Source organism: Chrysemys picta, chromosome 12, assembly GCF_011386835.1.
Source record: "Chrysemys picta bellii isolate R12L10 chromosome 12, ASM1138683v2, whole genome shotgun sequence".
Classification (NCBI taxonomy): domain Eukaryota; kingdom Metazoa; phylum Chordata; order Testudines; family Emydidae; genus Chrysemys; species Chrysemys picta.
The window spans coordinates 18183550-18200634 of record NC_088802.1 but is presented as its reverse complement, the minus strand read 5'-3'; the positions used below and the strand labels follow the sequence as shown (position 1 = coordinate 18200634).

Below are 17085 nucleotides of genomic sequence, written 5' to 3'. Positions count from 1 at the left end.
TCAGTATTTTCTCCCCATGAAGACACATAAACACCATGATCAAGTCACCTCTCACTCTTCCTTTTGATAAACCGAACAGATTGAGCTCTTACATTCTGCCCCTATAGGGCACTTTCTCCAGCCCTCGAATCACATTTGTGGCTCTTTTTTGTACCCTCTCCACTCTTTTTGAACATCCGTTCCAAAATGCGGCCATTAGAACTGGCCTCAGTGTTCCAGTGTCCATCTCACCCGTGCCAAACACGGAGCTAAAACCCCTCCCTGCCCCTGCTCACTGGCGAGGGGGTGTCCAGCAGAGCTGCTTTCCCACCCTTTCTAACTGTCATTCCTCCTCCTCTCCCAGTCAGTTCCTCATCCCGTTTTTTTTGTTTTACCTTCTCCTTTTTCCCCTGCAGGCCCCTCCCTTCTCTTCACCTTCCCCTGCCACAGAGCAGGGCAGAGGCCAGCAGCAGGCACCTCCCACCAGTGACATCAGCACACACAGTGCTGGGGAAGGAGAGACAGACAGACTGAGAGCCCAGCAGTCATGGAGACACTTACTCCACCAGGGAGTGATAAATGTAAGGTTGAGGGTCTGGAACCCCCGGCCACAACGTCTTTAGCTGGTAGAGAGCTAGATGATGCCATTTGTCTCATCTGTCGGGATTATTTGACAAACCCAGTGACTATAGAGTGTGGACACAACTTCTGCTTGGGCTGCATTAGCCAGTGCTGTGAGGGAGTGGAGACAGCCGCCTGTCCTCAGTGTGGAGAAACGATCCAGAAAAGAGCCTTCAGGCCCAATACGCAGCTGGGCAGCATAATACAATTCATCAAACAACTGGGGGTAAAGCCAGGACAAAGGGGAAGGGAAGGGTATGTCTGTGAGGAACATGGCAAAGAGCTCACATGGTTCTGTAAGGAGGATGTCAAAGCCCTTTGTGAGGATTGCAAAGGATCCCCGGCTCACCGCTCTCACACTGTGATTCCCATGGGAAAGGCTGCCCAGGAGTCCAAGGTAGGGGTGTTTTTGTTGGCTAATTAAATCCCTTCAGGCCCCTGTGTCACCCCCTCTCTGGGCAGATACCAGTCTGCTGTGACTGGAGCTAACCACCAGGGCTGGCTCTAACATTTTTGCTGCCCCAAGCAGCAAAAAAAAGCGCCGCCCCGCAAGGTGTATCCCCCCGTCCCCGAGCGCTGTGCCCTGCGCCGCCCCCCCACCGAGCGCCGCGCCACCGGAACCCCCACCCCTGAGCACCACGCCCCGTGCCGCTCCCCCGCCGAGCGCCGCGCCGTGCCGTGCCGCCGGAGCCTGCCCGCCCCCGCCGAGCGCCGCGCCGCCGGAGCACCCCCCTCCGCGGAATGCTGCGCTGCGCTGCCCCCCGCCACCCCAAGATTGGCCGCCCCTTACCAGGTGCCGCCCCAAGCATGTGCTTGGTTGCCTGGTGCCTGGAGCCGGCCCTGCTAACCACAGGATCCCATGTGCTTCTAAGACTTCAGCTCCGGGTCTCTCAGCTGCACAACCAGCTGCAGACCCCATGTCTGCCCCCCTTCTTTGGGATGTGGCCCTCCGCACCCCAGCTGTCTGAAACCCCAGACCCAGAGCTGCAGCCCTGCCAAGCTCCCACTTGGTTACACACGCTCCAGCAGATTTTCAGCTCACTGTGGCCATGCTGAGTTCTCGATTGATCCCTTCAGGGACAACGTGTCAAGAGAGCCAGGAACACAGACTTAGCAAAGGGATTTCTTAACCACTGGCACTTGTATTTTTAAGACAGCACAGAGAGAGTTACAGATCTACACAAAATAACAAACAGTCCTGAGACAAACTGCCCCCTATCCTCTGTGTCCGCTCACAACCCTTCTATCACTATGGCTACACTACAGCCTATGTTGGCAAAACTTGTGTCGCTCAGGGGTGTGAATATTTCACCCCTGTGAGCGACATAAGTTACGCCAACATAGATACTGCTGCTTACGGGTTTGGGTTTTTTATGCCAACAGGAGAGCTCTCTCCCATCAGCATAGAGCGTCTTCACCACACGCGCTGCAGCGGCACAGCTGTATCAGGAGAGCTGAGCGGCTGCAGCCCTTCTAGTGTATGACTGTGAGGTTTGCTCAGCATCTTAGGGAAGGCAGAGACCCTCTTGCTCTCTCTCTCCAGCCTTGTCTTCTGACATATGGCAGTCAATGGCCTGTCTTGCTCTGAGAGCATCCCCCCTTCAATATATCCCCCTTTTGCTATATGGAATTGTCTGAGCTCCATGGACCTCCCTTATTTGTCAAATAAATTCTTCACTAATCTTCATCCCCATTCCAATAGCAGAGTCAGATCTCCTTGTTTTAGTTACTAAGAGATGTTTTTTTCTGACTTTTAATTAGCCCTGCCGAGGGAAGCCAGGTCTGGGAGAGGGCTCTTTAATCCAGCAGACAAAGGCAAAGTGAGATCTAATGACTGGAAGTTAAAGCTAGACAGATTTAGGCTAAAGTAAGGTGCCCATATTTTACCATGAGGGGGATTTACCATTGGAACAACTTACCAAGGGTTGTGTGGTGGGTTCCCCATGATTTGGAGTCTTTAAATCATTGCTGGGCATCTCTCAGAGGCCTGCTTTATCTCTCAGCCACAATCTGATGCTGCGGGAATCTCTGGGGGAGGTTCTCTGGCCTGTGCTCAAAAACAGGAGGTCAGACCAGATGTTCAGAATGGCCCCTTCAGGCCTTATCAGCTGTGAATCTATCACTTATTCCTGTTAATGCTGGTCCATACAGAAGCATAACCCTTTGTGGTTGACAAAGGTGCATGGCGGTGGGTTTAGCAAACTGTAGGCATAGAGGGGTGAATAAGGTAGCTACATTATTTGCTCAGATGAATGAAATTCATAAATACCTAGGAAAGCAGGGATGGCTGGGAATTTACCCTTCTGAAATGGGATTGCCCTAATGGGGAGAGAGTTTTGTACCTGAAAGTGTGTGGCTCACTCATGGGGAATGGTCACTGGATGTTTTTTTCACTTTGGTTTTATTAAATTATTGACAGTTTCCCCATTTTTCCTTTCAGGGGGAGGCAAGCACATCGAGCAGGTACTGTACATGCATTTGGCTTTTTCATTTCCCCTGACATTCCTGTTCGATGCACTGCAGCATTACTGCACTGAACAGCTGAGAATCTCTTCTCTTTAGGAGTGAAAATGTGAACAGTCAGGAACAGGAAGCCATTTCTACTCAACTGCAGGAGCTCAGAGGTAAACGAACGCCACTCTCGTATTCAGCAGTGCCTACCCCAAGCGCTCACAACTCATCAGTCAGGTCCCAATACATGACAAGACAGGAGAAAAAATATCTCAAGATTTTGAACAAAAACAATTGTACCACCTCATTTTTGAACACTTAAGGACGTTCCAGCCACCCCATTCCCCACTCCCTGCCCCCACAGTCTGTGTGTGCTCTTTCAGAATGCACAGCCAGTCTCAAGAACACATGTACACATGTGAGCATCTCCTGGAGTTGGGGCATTAGCTCAAATGGTGGAGGTGGTGGTGGTTCTCCAGGTTTGTGTTCAGACTGCACAGGTGGGGGTTGGTCACATACTTTCATGTGCAAATGCTCAGTCAGAGATCATGAGAATAGATGGGCAGGATGGTCCAGTGGTTACAGAACTAGCCTGCTGTGCCACAGATGTGCTGTGGGACCTTGGGTGAGTCACTTAGGGACAGATTATTAAAGCTGTGTAGGCGCCTAAAGATGCAGATTAGCACCTAACGGGATTTTTGGACATGTCCATGTGCCAAACTCCCACTGATTTCAATAGGAGTTAGGTGCCTAGTTGCTTTTGAAAATCCTATTAGGCACCTATCTGAGTCTTTGGGTGCCTCAATCCCTTTAGAAAACCTGTCCCTCTGTGACTTAGGTCCCCATCTGTACAATGGGGATAGTAGTCGGGCTCTACCTCCCAGTGAGGTTGTGAGGAGCCCAGAGGGGATGGTAATGAGGGCTAGATCGGTACCAAAACAGATTATGGCACCAACACCACAAGAGTTCAGTCTCCTGTCAGAATATTCTGCTCAGTACCAGAGATGTGTGTTTAATCCTAAAGAGATGTGGGCGACATTTTCAATGCTGTTGTGATCAAGTTACATGTGTTTGGGTGACCCAAAATGTTTGCATTTGCAATAGTGGTTTGCAATAATTTAAGTTCTGGGTGATTTTAGTTAAAGCTGAATCTTAACTTTTAATTTCCATGGTTTTAAAAGTTCAATTTCTTAAAATCTAAAATTGATTTTAATGCTCTTTTGAAAAAAAAATGTCTGGCACATCTGCTCCACCTTCTCTGACACTGAGAGAAACGGTCTGTGTATAATAATAATTAGCTATGCTGGTTTTAGTATTGGTCCTAAACAGGGAGCTATGGAACTGACAGGCACATGTCCACATTTTCTGTGATGAACTAGATAAACCCAAAGTAGACTGGAGGAGCTCTGTGGGAAATGTACATACATTTGGAAGGCTGGCATGAGACCTAGACCCAATGAAATCCTGCTTAAGTCCCATTTTTAGGCTCTAAATGGGATGTAAGTGGCTAGGCCTTGTGCTGGAACCCTGTGAAGAGGAGAATTACATCCTTCCTGAATGCTTCTGAGATGACATAACTGCAGATACAGTGGGGCACTTAGAAAGTTTTTCTTTTTTCCATGACTAAACTTTTGTGTCCTGCTGTAAACATTATAGAGTGTCACCCGCCGCAAATGTCATAAGTAAGGATATGATTCTGTCACTGGGACACGGAGCAGCAGCAGCGGCCCCTGCTGGCAGTCAGCCTCTGGCAGTGCTTACAGTCTCCCACTCCCTCAGGGTATTTTTAGTAAAAGTCAGGGACAAGTTGCGGGCTTGCATGAATTTTTGTTTATTTGCCGTGACCTGTCCCTGACTTTTACTAAAAATACTAGGGCTTCAATTAATCACACTTAACTCACACGATTAACTCAAAAAAATTAATTGCAATTCAAAAAAATAATCGCACTTTTAATCACATGATTAATTGCACTGTTAAACAATAATGGAATACCAATTGAAATTTATTAAATATTTATGAATGTTTTTCTACATTTTCAAATATATTAATTTAAATTACAACACAGAATACAAAGTGTCCCGTGCTCACTTTATATTATTTCTGATTATAAATATTTGCACTGTAAAAATCAAAAGAAATAGTATTTTTCAGTTCACCTCAGACAAGTACCACAGTGCAATCTCTTTATCATGAAAGTACAACTTACAAATGTAGATTATTTTTGTTACATAACAGCACTCAAAGACAAAACAATGTAAAACTACTCGTCCACTCAGTCCTACTTCTTCACTAAGACAAACAAGTTTGTTTACATTTATGGGAGATAATGCTGCCCACTTCTTATTTACAATGTCACCTGAAAGTGAGAGGAGGCATTACAAGGTATTTATGTGTCAGACATGCTAAACGTTCATATGTCCCTTCATTCTTTGGCTACCATTCCAGAGGACATGCTTCCATGCGAATGATGCTAGTTAAAAAAATTATTCATTAATTAAATTTGTGACTGAACTCCTTGGGGGAGAATTGTACATCTCCTGCTCTGTTTTACCTGCATTCTGCCATGTATTTCATGTTATAGCAGTCTTGGATGATGACCCAACACATGTTGTTCATTATAAGAACACTTTTACTGCAGATTTGACAAAACAAAAAGAAGGTACCAATGTGAGATTTCTAAAGATAGCTACAGCACTCAACCCAAGATTTAAGAATCCGAAGTGCCTTCCAAAATCTGAGAGGGACAAGGTGTGGAGCATGCTTTCAGAAGTCTTAAAAGAGCAACACTCTGATGCGGAAACTACAGAACCCGAACCACCAAAAAAGAAAAGCAACCTTCTGCTGGTGGCATCTGACTCAGATGATGAAACTGGACATATGTCAGTCAGCACTGCTTTGGACTGTTATTGAACAGAACCCATGGATGCATGTCCTCTGGAATGGTGGTTGAAGCATGAAGGAACATATGACTCTTTAACGCTTCTGGCATGTAAATATCTTGTGATGCCAGCTACAATAGTGCCATGCCAACACCTGTTCTCACTTTCAGGTGACATAGTAAACAAGAAGCAGGCAGCATTATCGCCTAGAAATGTAAACAAATTGGTTTGTCTGAGCAATTGGCTGAACAAGAAATAGGACTGAGTGGACTTGTAGGCTCTAAAGTAATCGTGATTAATCCCGTGATTAACTGCACTGTTAAACAATAATAGAATACCATTTAGTTAAATATTTTTGGACGTTTTCTACATTTTCAAATATATTGATTTCAGTTATAACACAGAATAAAAAGTGTACAGTGCTCACTTTATATTTATTTTTATTACAAATATTTGCACTGTAAAAAACAAAAGAAATAGCATTTTTCAATTAACCTAATAAAAGTACTGTAGTGCAATCTCTTTATCATGAAAATTGAACTTACAAATGTTGAATTATGTACAAAAAAATAACTGCATTCAATAATAAAACAATGTAAACTGTAGATCCTACAAGTCCACTCAGTCCTATTTCTTGTTCAGCCAATCACTCAGACAAACAAGTTTGTTTACATTTCCAGGAGATAATGCTCCCTGCTTCTTTCACAATGTCACCAGAAAGTGAGAACAGGTGTTTGCATGGCACTATTGTAGCCGGCATCACAAGATATTTATATGCCAGAAGTGCTAACGATTCATATGTCCCTTCATGCTTCAACCATCATTCCAGAGGACATGATTTCCATGCTGATGATGGGTTCTGTTTGTTAACGATCCAAAGCAATGTGGACTGATGTATGTTCATTTTCATCATCTGGATCAGATGCCACCTGCAGAAGGTTGATTTTCTTTTTTGGTGGTTCAGGTTCTCTAGTTTCCTCATTGAAGTGTTGCTCTTTTAAGACTTCAGAAAGCAAACTCCACACCTCATGCCTCAGAGATTTTGGAAGCCACTTCAGATTCTTAAATCTTGGGTCGAGTGCTGTAGCTATCTTTAGAAATCTCACATTGGTACCTTCTTTATGTTTTGTCAAACCTGCAGTAAAAGTGTTCTTAAAATGAACATGTGTTGGGTCATCATCGAAGACTGCTATAACATGAAATATATGGCAGAATGCAGGTAAAACAGAGCAGGAGATGTACAATTCTCCCCCAAGGAGTTCAGTCACAAATTTAATTAATGAATAATTTTTTTAACGAGCATCATTCGCATGGAAGCATGTCCTCTGGAATGGTAGCCAAAGAATGAAGGGACATATGAATGTTTAGCATGTCTGACACATAAATACCTTGCAATGCCTCCTCTCACTTTCAGGTGACATTGTAAATAAGAAGCGGGCAACATTATCTCCCATAAATGTAAACAAACTTGTTTGTCTTAGTGAAGAAGTAGGACTGAGTGGACTTGTAGACTCTAAAGTTTTACATTGTTTTGTTTTTGAGTGCAGCTATGTAACAAAAATAATCTACATTTGTAAATTGTACTTTCACGATAAAGAGATTGCACTGTGGTACTTGTCTAAGGTGAACTGAAAAATACTATTTCTTTTGTTTTTTACAGTGCAAATATTGTAATAAAAATATAAAGTGAGCACTGTACACTTTGTATTTCGTGTTGTAATTGAAATCAACATCTTTGAAAAAGTACAAAACATCCAAAAATATTTAAATAAATGGTATTCTATTATTGTTTAACAGTGCAATTGTCAAGGTTCCCTCCCCACTCTGATCTTTAGGGTACAGATGTGGGGACCTGCATGAAAGACCCCCTAAGTTTATTTACCAGCTTAGGTTAACAATAAGCTGCCACCACCAAGCGTGTTCCAAATCTTAGGGGAGAGCCACTTGGAACTCTGCCTTTCCCCAAATATTTCCCAAGTCCCTAACCCCCCCTTTCCTGGGCAGATTTGAGACTAATTCTTCTCCCCACCCCACCCCCACCCCCAAGTCCTCCTTACACCCCTTTTCCTGGGTAGGCGTGAGAGTATACCCTTACCAATTAGTCCTGGTGAACACAGATCCAAAACCCCTTGGATCTTAAAATAATGAAAAATCAATCAGGTTCTTAAAAGAAGAATTTTAATTAAAGAAAAGGGTGAAAGGAATACCTCTGCGAGATTAGAATGCAAGATAATCTCACAGATAAACAGATTCAAAACACAGAGAGTTTCCCTCTGGGCAAAACTTTAAAGTTACACAAAGAACCCAATTTTATCCTCCCTCTATTTTGCAAAAGAAATTACAAATAGAAAATAAAAGTAATCTAGTACATTCCTTCTCTAAATACTCTCTACCCTATAGGAGTGGGATGGCTCCTTCTTTCTCTGTGTCCAGCAAAAAGCACACACCCCGCACAGCCAAAAGACTTCTTTTTCCTTCCAGATTTTAAAGTATCTTGTCCCCTTATTGGTCCTTCTGGTCAGGTGTCAGCTAGTTTATGTGAGCTTCTTAACCCTTTACAAGTCAAAGAGGAATTAACCCTTAATGGTATGTTTATGGCAGCAATTAATCACAAAGTCTACAAAGAGCTAAAAATAACTGACAGTTGAAATCACTTGAGCTGGGGCAGTGTTTCTGCCTAGCTTGCAAAGAGCTGAAAATTACTAAGAGACTGATGTGCAGAGGTCACAGCAGAGAGGCAGGTGGTAGCAGAAGGTGACTGACAGTCAGCTGGTGAATGAGTGGCTGGTGAGGTGGAGAGGCGCAATGAGCGGCCAGCAGAGTGGCAGCAGAGAAGCGTAATGAGTGGCTAGCAGGCAGGGCTGGCTCCAGGCACCAGGCAACCAAGCACACGCTTGGGGCGGCACCTGGTAAGGGGTGGCCAATCTTGGGTGGCGGGGGGCAGCGCGGCGCAGCACGGCATTCCGTGGGGGGGGCGCTCCGGTGGCGCGGCGCTCGGTGTGTGTGGGGGGCGGGCTCCGGCGGCGCGGCGCGGCACTCGGGGGGGGAGTTCCGGTGGCGTGGCGCTTGGTGGGGGGGCGGGCTCAGGGGGGGCGGCGCGGGGCGTGGTGCTCAGGGGTGGGGGTTCCAGTGGTGCGGCGCTCAGCGGGGGGGCGGCACGGGGCATGGCACTCAGGGCGGGGGTTCCGGCGGGGTGGCGCTTCTTTTTGCTGCTTCGGGCAACAAAAAAGTTAAAGCCGGCCCTGCTAGCAGGGCAGCTGGTGGGGAGGAGCGGCTACAGTGGTGAGCAGGCAGCTGGCGGGAGCAGTGACAGGTGAGCAGCCAGCAGGGTGGCTGGCAGAGAGGGGCAGTGAGTGAGTGCCCGAGCAGTGGAGAGAGTTAGGTGCCTTGTAGCGAGGCTGAAGACTCACCGACGTGGTGCCTCCTCCTAATCATCTGGGAATTAGCTCTTTTCGGCCTTGGAGCACCCCCTGCTGGCCGATGTCTCGCCTGCCTCAGGCCCCCATGTCCCTCCTGGACCCCAGTACCCCTTTTCCTTAGGGTGATGCCCCCTGTAGAACACCCATCCTCTGGGTCTCCCCTCCCAGGTTACTGGTTGGGGACTCGAGCTGGTTGTGTGTTGTATCAATGGAAAGGAACCCCCAGATATTGAACCCGGCCCTGGTTGCTGCTGGCTCCACCTGGCAGAAGGGTTACAATAGTATTAGTGCTCAACTGTGGTTTTTTTCTCTGCTCACAAAGGGCAGAAATTGGCCTTTAGTGATCTGTGCGTTTATAGGGAGCTGCGGTTTTCAAAGCTGCCTTAGGGATCTCAACATTCAATTTTTGTTTAAATTAATGGGTACCGAATGTGCAAATGCCCAAAGCACCTGAAGTGCTGTGAACTTTATGTTGAAATTTGCAAGTGTCAGAAGAATTGGGAAGGGGAAATGTCTGTTAAACTGATTTCCCAGAGGGGCTGGAGGCAGGTAATTCAGAGAAGCAGAGAGGAGCTGTGCTTTGTACTTGTGGAAGTTGGAACTAAATGCGCTACCTTTAGAACTGTCACCTACACACTCTGTCACCGCTAGGTGTGAACTGGTTTAGTTCATGGTTTTAACAGATACAATATGTGCTCTGAGTCCATGTTTAGGTGCCAGGGATTCACTCATTTTGAGTTGAATGTGAAGTTTGTGTATGGGCCCAGAGAGAGCTATGTTGGGCTCGTTTCCAACCACTAAACAATCAAGAACAATTAACTGTCACTGTCTTGTTCCGTGGGCCTTTCAGAGAATTCTCCGCACCAGCTGCCCTGGTGAGCTGTGGCTAGGATGCTGTAATAACACAAACACACTCAGGATTTGCACGGCTGCTCTGAGATGCTGCTCACACTGGGCACAAGATGCTCTCGCTCAGGCCGTGCTCAGCAGTGACTGGCAGACATGACGCAACCTCCATTTCCAGCAGTGTTGGTACCCAGGGCTGACACACCAAGGTGACAAGCTCCAAGTGGGAAAGAGCTGATCTTAGAAGCGATGCCTGTAGGGGCCCGTCCATACTTCCCTCCCTGGAGCATGCTGACCTGAGCACCCAGCTAAAGAAAGACACCTCCACCCTGTTCTTAGCTAGGGCACCACCCAACTTACCCAGCCTTATAGGGAGCTATTCCCATGTGTCAAAAGGATCAGGGGACAGGCACCACCCACAAATTCAGGAGCTAGCCTAGGTTTGGGGTGCAGGGATCTCCACAGATGGACTTATCTGTGTCTCTCCCTTTGTTTCTCTATTTCATAACTACAGCAGAGCTGCATTAAACAATAATAGGAACTTCACCATAAACATGATGGAATGAAATCTCACCTCTCACTCTTTTCTCTCTATAGAGATGCTGCGATGTGAACTGGAGAGAGAAAAAGGTCAGTGTCTGGGCCAGTTACATTAACTGATGTGAGGCTTATTGCCATAAATGTGACGGAGAATCTCACCTCTCCCTCTTTTCTCCCCCTAGAGCAGTGGTTTTCAACCCGTGGACCACAGACCCCGGCAGGTTTACAGAATCTGTCTAACATTTCCGAAGGGGTCTGCATCACCATTCAAAATTTTGTAGGGGTCTGCACATGAAAATAGGTTGAAAACCACTGCCCTAGGAACGCTGTGATCTGAACTGGAGAGTGAGAAAGGTCAGTGTCTGGGGCCAATGGGGTGGTATAAAGATTATATGAGAATGTTTCCGAAAAAGGTGGCGAATCAGTAAACTGGAGATTACCAGCAGACGAGACATTTGGAATGAAGCCAAAGGGAGGATGTGGTTTAGGCTTTGTCTGCACTACGCACTTTTTAGCAACACAACTGTGCCACTACAGCCATGGTACTAAAAGGTGCGCAGTGTAGTCGCTGTTTGTCGGTGGGAGAGAGCTCTCCGCTGACGAAAAACTTCCATCCCCAACAAGCGTCTGTAGCTTCATCGGCAGGAGAGTTCTCCCGCCGACAAAGCGCTGCTCCCGCTGGTGCTACAAAGCCTCCGTGTAAAGCTCATCACAGGACGGGGATTCCCTCCCTCGCCCTGGGGACCCGGCTGTGCCTGGAGGCCCATGGGAAGTGATGGCTCAGGCTGCGGCTTTGGAACTGAGCGGGCTGCAGCACCTGAAGTGGGGACACCACAGAGCGATGGGGGGATGGGTGGGAAATGAGCAGAGCCCCCATTTCAGCAGGGGTGGTGGGGGGAAGGTATTTGCACAGAGACGATTCTGATGGGGCAGGAGGGGGGCTACACGTGTGTTGTGGTGAAAGTGTAAAACACATGTGGGATGGGAAAATTGAAAATAACGTGCTAGTGTTTGAATGGGGGATGGGGAATGTCTCTGTATTAGCAGCAGAGCCGAAGCAGTGAGCTCAGGGCTGCTCGCGCTGACACAGACGGGCTCTGATGGGGAAGGAGCCAATTGTCCTAAAACCCCTTGGAAATTACAGACACAGCACCCTGAGCCTAGGCTCTGAGTAGCTCTTGACCGCCCCGGCCAGGGTCACTGCTGGGGACTATGAGACGTGTCCAGTGTTTAACAGAATCCCTCACATGGGATCCACCCGTGTCCTGGCCTTTCACAGCCATGTAACATGCGAAGAGGCAGGATTTCACCGTCAGTGACCATGTGCTGATGTATGTGTGTGTGTGTGTGGTGTGTGTGTGTATTTGTTCTGGTATCAAGGAGACATTTGGGACTTGTGGGAAGGAGGGGAAATGTATCTCCTTTCTCCCTGCCCTGCTTTAGCATGCACAGAGCTCAGGCTGTAGTTGGATGGAGGTGGGAGGGTCTTGAATTCACTGTTCCTCATCCCAACAACCTTTGAAGACAGGTAGATACCCCAGTGCCTCTCTCCCCAGGATCTGTCCTTGAATCCAGCTGTGCGGGAGAAGTCAGAAGTTGGATGTTTCTGCTAAAATGATCAGCAGTGAGATAATTGAAAATGGTGACAATTAAATTGTCATCGATCAGGTTTTAGTGTCACCATCCCAACCCCACTGTGCTGAGAGTGAGCAGCAAACAGAACTTCCTGCAGACTCAGGCAGATCTCCCTGGGCTGGTGCACTGCTTACACCCAGGTCACTTGCTCAATGCTACCTTCATACCCAGAAAGGCTGGACACTTTTTAATACACGGGGGGGAGATTTTCACCCCCATCTCAACCTTGTTATGTTCATAAAAGGACCAGAGCAGCATAAAAGGGCTCCAGGAGGCTTGGATCCAGCTGGGGGAGGATTCCTCCAGAGCAGGCAGTGCAGAGAACGGCTGCAGGCTGCCCTCTGAGGACCAGCTCACAAGCCCTAGTGTAGGGGTATAGGGGAGAGGGGACTGGGAACAAGAGCGGGGTGTCAGGGCAGGGCCACAGCGCACAGGTCTGCAGAGATTCTGGGCCGTGCTGCTGCCCATATGTGCCCAGGGAGCGGCTGCTGTAACTAAAGCCATAAGCTAAACCAGAAAAACTCACTCCCATTACAGAATAACAGCGCTGACATGGGGCGTTATACCGGTGTAACAAGAGCAGTTTCAATTCCCACCTTACCATGTACTGGTGTAACCTTCCCATGCAGACAAGCGCTGAGTTACAGCGGGGACTGCTTTGGCATCCAGAGCACCCAGGATCATGGGATGTGGGGTTCGTGGTAAAAACCACAGTCGCCCTCACGTGCGCCTGGGCTGCAGGTTCTGAGAACAGAATCTCACCCTGAGAGTTTAAACCATAGATGGCAATTATGTGGCAATTCTTTAACTAGAGGGCCATGCACTTTGTTGCTTACATAGGACCAGTGGTGCATCCAACTGGGGTCCTCAAACCCACCCCCCACCTTCAAATGTGTCCCTCCCCCTCAAATTTGGCCATAACCCTACTGATTATTGTGAAAAGCAGAAAACTGTAAAAACTGATTTCCAATAAAATTAGACTTTTCTGGTTTTCACCCAAATCAATAGAGTTCTGACCAGAGTGGGGAGGCGAGGGGCCTGGCTGGAATATGGGGGTGAGGAGAAGAGGAGGCAAGAAGTGCAGTGGGAGGAGCTGACTGGAGTGCACTGAGGGGCCCGCTAACCCGAATTCTAAACTCATCCTCACCTTAAACCCTAACCCTGAGGTCACCGCCGCAGCCTGTATCTTGAGGGATCAAACGGTGAGTTTAGTGGAAATCCGGCTTTTACAGTTCTCCTGTTTGCATCAGAATCAGGAGGGTTCTGCCCACTGGTAGCTAGAACATGCCCTGAAATGCTGCAATTGATGGGACGTGGTTATCAAAAGTGATCCCGTTCCAGACAGATAGAAACACCATCGAGTTCAGTGTGGGGCCTCAGCCAGAGGGGAAAGGAGATGGCCATTTACTCAGTGTTTTACCTGCACGAGGCCTTGTGTCCCCAGTATAACGCGGGCAGTGGGAATAGCTAGAGGCAGAGCGCCCCTCTGTGTGTGCTATTTTCTACCAGCAGAAAAATGACTCCTATGAGTTTGCAATAATTGAGTTAAATCTTCTGCCTTGTAACACATCTTTCCTGTTGTTCACTTCCAGCGGCACATCGTGCAGAGAAAGGTGAGGTCCCTTTGTTCATTGCAATGGGAGGGGAGGGGAATCTCAGACTTTGCAACAAATGTCATAGACCCCTGGGGCAGGTATTGAGAGCTCTCACTGTGAACAGAAAGTCAGTCTGGTTTGTGCGGTGCACAGAGAAGCTCTGCCCCTCGTCCCTCACACTCAGAACACAGAATGAACAGACCCAAACCCCACTCACTGAACTCACAGGGGATTTGTTGCTTCCACACAGCTGGGGGAGGGAGCGGGTTTGGCTCATTCTGCGGGTAGCCAGCACTGTGCCCAGGCTGTGAGCTGGCTGTAGTCCTTAACACCCCCGGTGTGACCTGCCAGGCAGAAGGTGGCCAGGGACATGGTGGCTGATGATGTCATCATGCTGCTTGCTACGGTGTCACTCTGCCCATTTGCTCTGCTGTGCTATTGGCTGCGGGCTCCACCCCCTCCCACAGAGTCCTGTCACCCCAATGACAGACCAATCTGCCTCCAGAGCTGAGCTGCATTAAACAATAATAGGAGCTTCACCATAAACATGATGGAATGAAATCTCACCTCTCACTCTTTTCTCTCTATAGAGATGCTGCGATGTGAACTGGAGAAAGAAAAAGGTCAGTGTCTGGGTCAGTTACATTAACTGATGTGAGGCTTATTCCCATAAATGTGACAGGGGAATCTCACCTCTCCCCCTTTTCTCTCCCTAGAGCAGTGGGTTTTCAACCTGTGGACCACAGACCCCAGCAGGTCTGCAGACTATGTCTAACATTTCCAAAGGGGTCTACACCACCATTCAAAATTTTGTAGGGGTCTGCAAATGAAAAAAGGTTGAAAACCACTGCCCTAGGAACGCTGTGATCTGAACTGGAGAGTGAGAAAGGTCAGTGTCTGGGGCCAATGGGGTGGCATAAAGATTATATGAGAATGTTTCCCAAAAAAGTGGCGGATCAGTAAACTGGAGATTACCAGGCAGACGAGACATTTGGAATGAAGCCAAAGGGAGGCTGTGGCTTAGGCTTTGTCTGCACTATGCACCTTTTAGCAACACAGCTGTGCCACTACAGCCATGCTGCTAAAAGGTGCACAGTGTAATCGCTGTTTGTTGGCGAAAGAGAGCTCTCCCGCTGACAGAAAACTTCCACCCTCAACGAGCAGCACTAGCTTTGTTGGCAGGAGTGGCTGGTGAGGTGGATAGATGCAACGAGTGTCCAGCAGAGTGGCAGCAGAGAAGCGTGATGAGTGGCCAGCGGGGCTGGCTGGCAGAGAGGGACAGTGAGCGAGTGCCCAAGCAGTGGAGAGAGAAAAGTGCCACTTTACCCACCCACCCACCCACGCAGGGTGGGAGGTGAACTCTGGGTCTGCAGCTCGGAACTCTGGGTCTGCACTGACCGAGGACAGCAACTGTGAGTGGGGTGCAGAGAAGGGTTGAGTATATGAAAGAGACTTTTCAGTTTATGGACTTAAACTTGAGGGGAAAAAGACACTGCCCAACCTACTTGGGGGTGGGTCTTTTGCTCATGGTTTATATTTATGAACCCTGTTTGTGATCTTTCCCGAAATTAACAATGACTTACTTCCCTCCTTTTATTAAAAGTTTCTTTTCAACACTCAGACTCTGTGCTTGTGAGTGGGGAAGTCTTACCTCTCAGAGGTGCCCAGAGGAGGTGTGTAAATTTCCCAGGTTACTGGTTGGGGGTTCGAGCTGGTTCTGTGTTGTATTGATAGAGAGGAATCCCTAGATATTGAACCCGGCCCTGGTTGCTGCTGGCTCCACCTGGCAGAAGGGTTACAATAGTATTAGTGCTCAACTGTGGTTTTTTTCTCTGCTCACAAAGGGCAGAAATTGGCCTTTAGTGATCTGTGCGTTTGTAGGGAGCTGCGGTTTTCAAAGCTGCCTATAGGGATCTCAACATTCAATTTTTGTTTAAATTAATGGGTACCGAATGTGCAAATGCCCAAAGCACCTGAAGTGCTGTGAACTTTATGTTGAAATTTGCAAGTGTCAGAAGAATTGGGAAGGGGAAATGTCTGTTAAACTGATTTCCCAGTGGGGCTGGAGGCAGGTAATTCAGAGAAGCAGAGAGGAGCTGTGCTTTGTACTTGTGGAAGTTGGAACTAAATGCGCTACCTTTAGAACTGTCACCTACACACTCTGTCACCGCTAGGTGTGAACTGGTTTAGTTCATGGTTTTAACAGATACAATATGTGCTCTGAGTCCATGTTTAGGTGCCAGGGATTCACTCATTTTGAGTTGAATGTGAAGTTTGTGTATGGGCCCAGAGAGAGCTATGTTGGGCTCATTTCCAACCACTAAACAATCAAGAACAATTAACTGTCACTGTCTTGTTCCGTGGGCCTTTCAGAGAATTCTCCGCACCAGCTGCACTGGTGAGTTGTGGCTAGGATGCTGTAATAACACAAACACACTCAGGATTTGCACGGCTGCTCTGAGACGCTGCTCACACTGGGCACAAGATGCTCTCGCTCAGGCTGCGCTCAGCAGTGACTGGCAGACATGATGTGACCTCCGTTTCCAGCAGTGTTGGTACCCAGGGCTGACACACCAAGGTGACGAGCTCCAAGTGGGAAAGAGCTGATCTTAGAGGCGATGCCTTTAGGGGCCCTTCCATGCCTCACTCCCTGGAGCATGCTGACCTGAGCACCCAGCTAAAGAAAGACACCTCCACCCTGTTCTTAGCTAGGGCACCTCCCAACTTACCTGGCCTAACAGGGAACTATTCCCATGTGTCACTAGGATCAGGGGACAGGCACCACCCACAAATTCAGGAGCTAGCCTAGGTTTGGGGTGCAGGGATCTCCACAGATGGACTTATCTGTGTCTCTCCCTTTGTTTCTCTATTTCATAACTACAGCAGAGCTGCATTAAACAATAATAGGAACTTCACCATAAACATGATGGAATGAAATCTCACCTCTCACTCTTTTCTCTCTATAGAGATGCTGCGATGTGAACTGGAGAAAGAAAAAGGTCAGTGTCTGGGTCAGTTACATTAACTGATGTGAGGGTTATTCCCATAAATGTGACAGGGGAATCTCACCTCTCCCCCTTTTTTCCCCCTAGAGATGCTGCGATGTGAACTGGAGAGAA

At 47.8% G+C, this 17085-nt stretch overlaps 1 protein-coding gene across 1 annotated transcript in view; it reads left to right on the top strand.

Annotated features, from left to right (window-relative positions):
• Positions 1-482: 482 nt before the first annotated feature.
• The window catches only part of LOC135975016 (E3 ubiquitin-protein ligase TRIM39-like), a 32710-nt gene continuing 16107 nt past the window's right edge, over positions 483-17085 (top strand). The window contains exons 1-4 of the mRNA XM_065565050.1: positions 483-997; positions 3041-3063; positions 3163-3224; positions 13964-13984. Coding sequence (XP_065421122.1) covers positions 527-997; positions 3041-3063; positions 3163-3224; positions 13964-13984 — 577 coding nt within the window. The 5' untranslated portion in view covers positions 483-526. The remainder of the gene's footprint in view (positions 998-3040; positions 3064-3162; positions 3225-13963; positions 13985-17085) is intronic.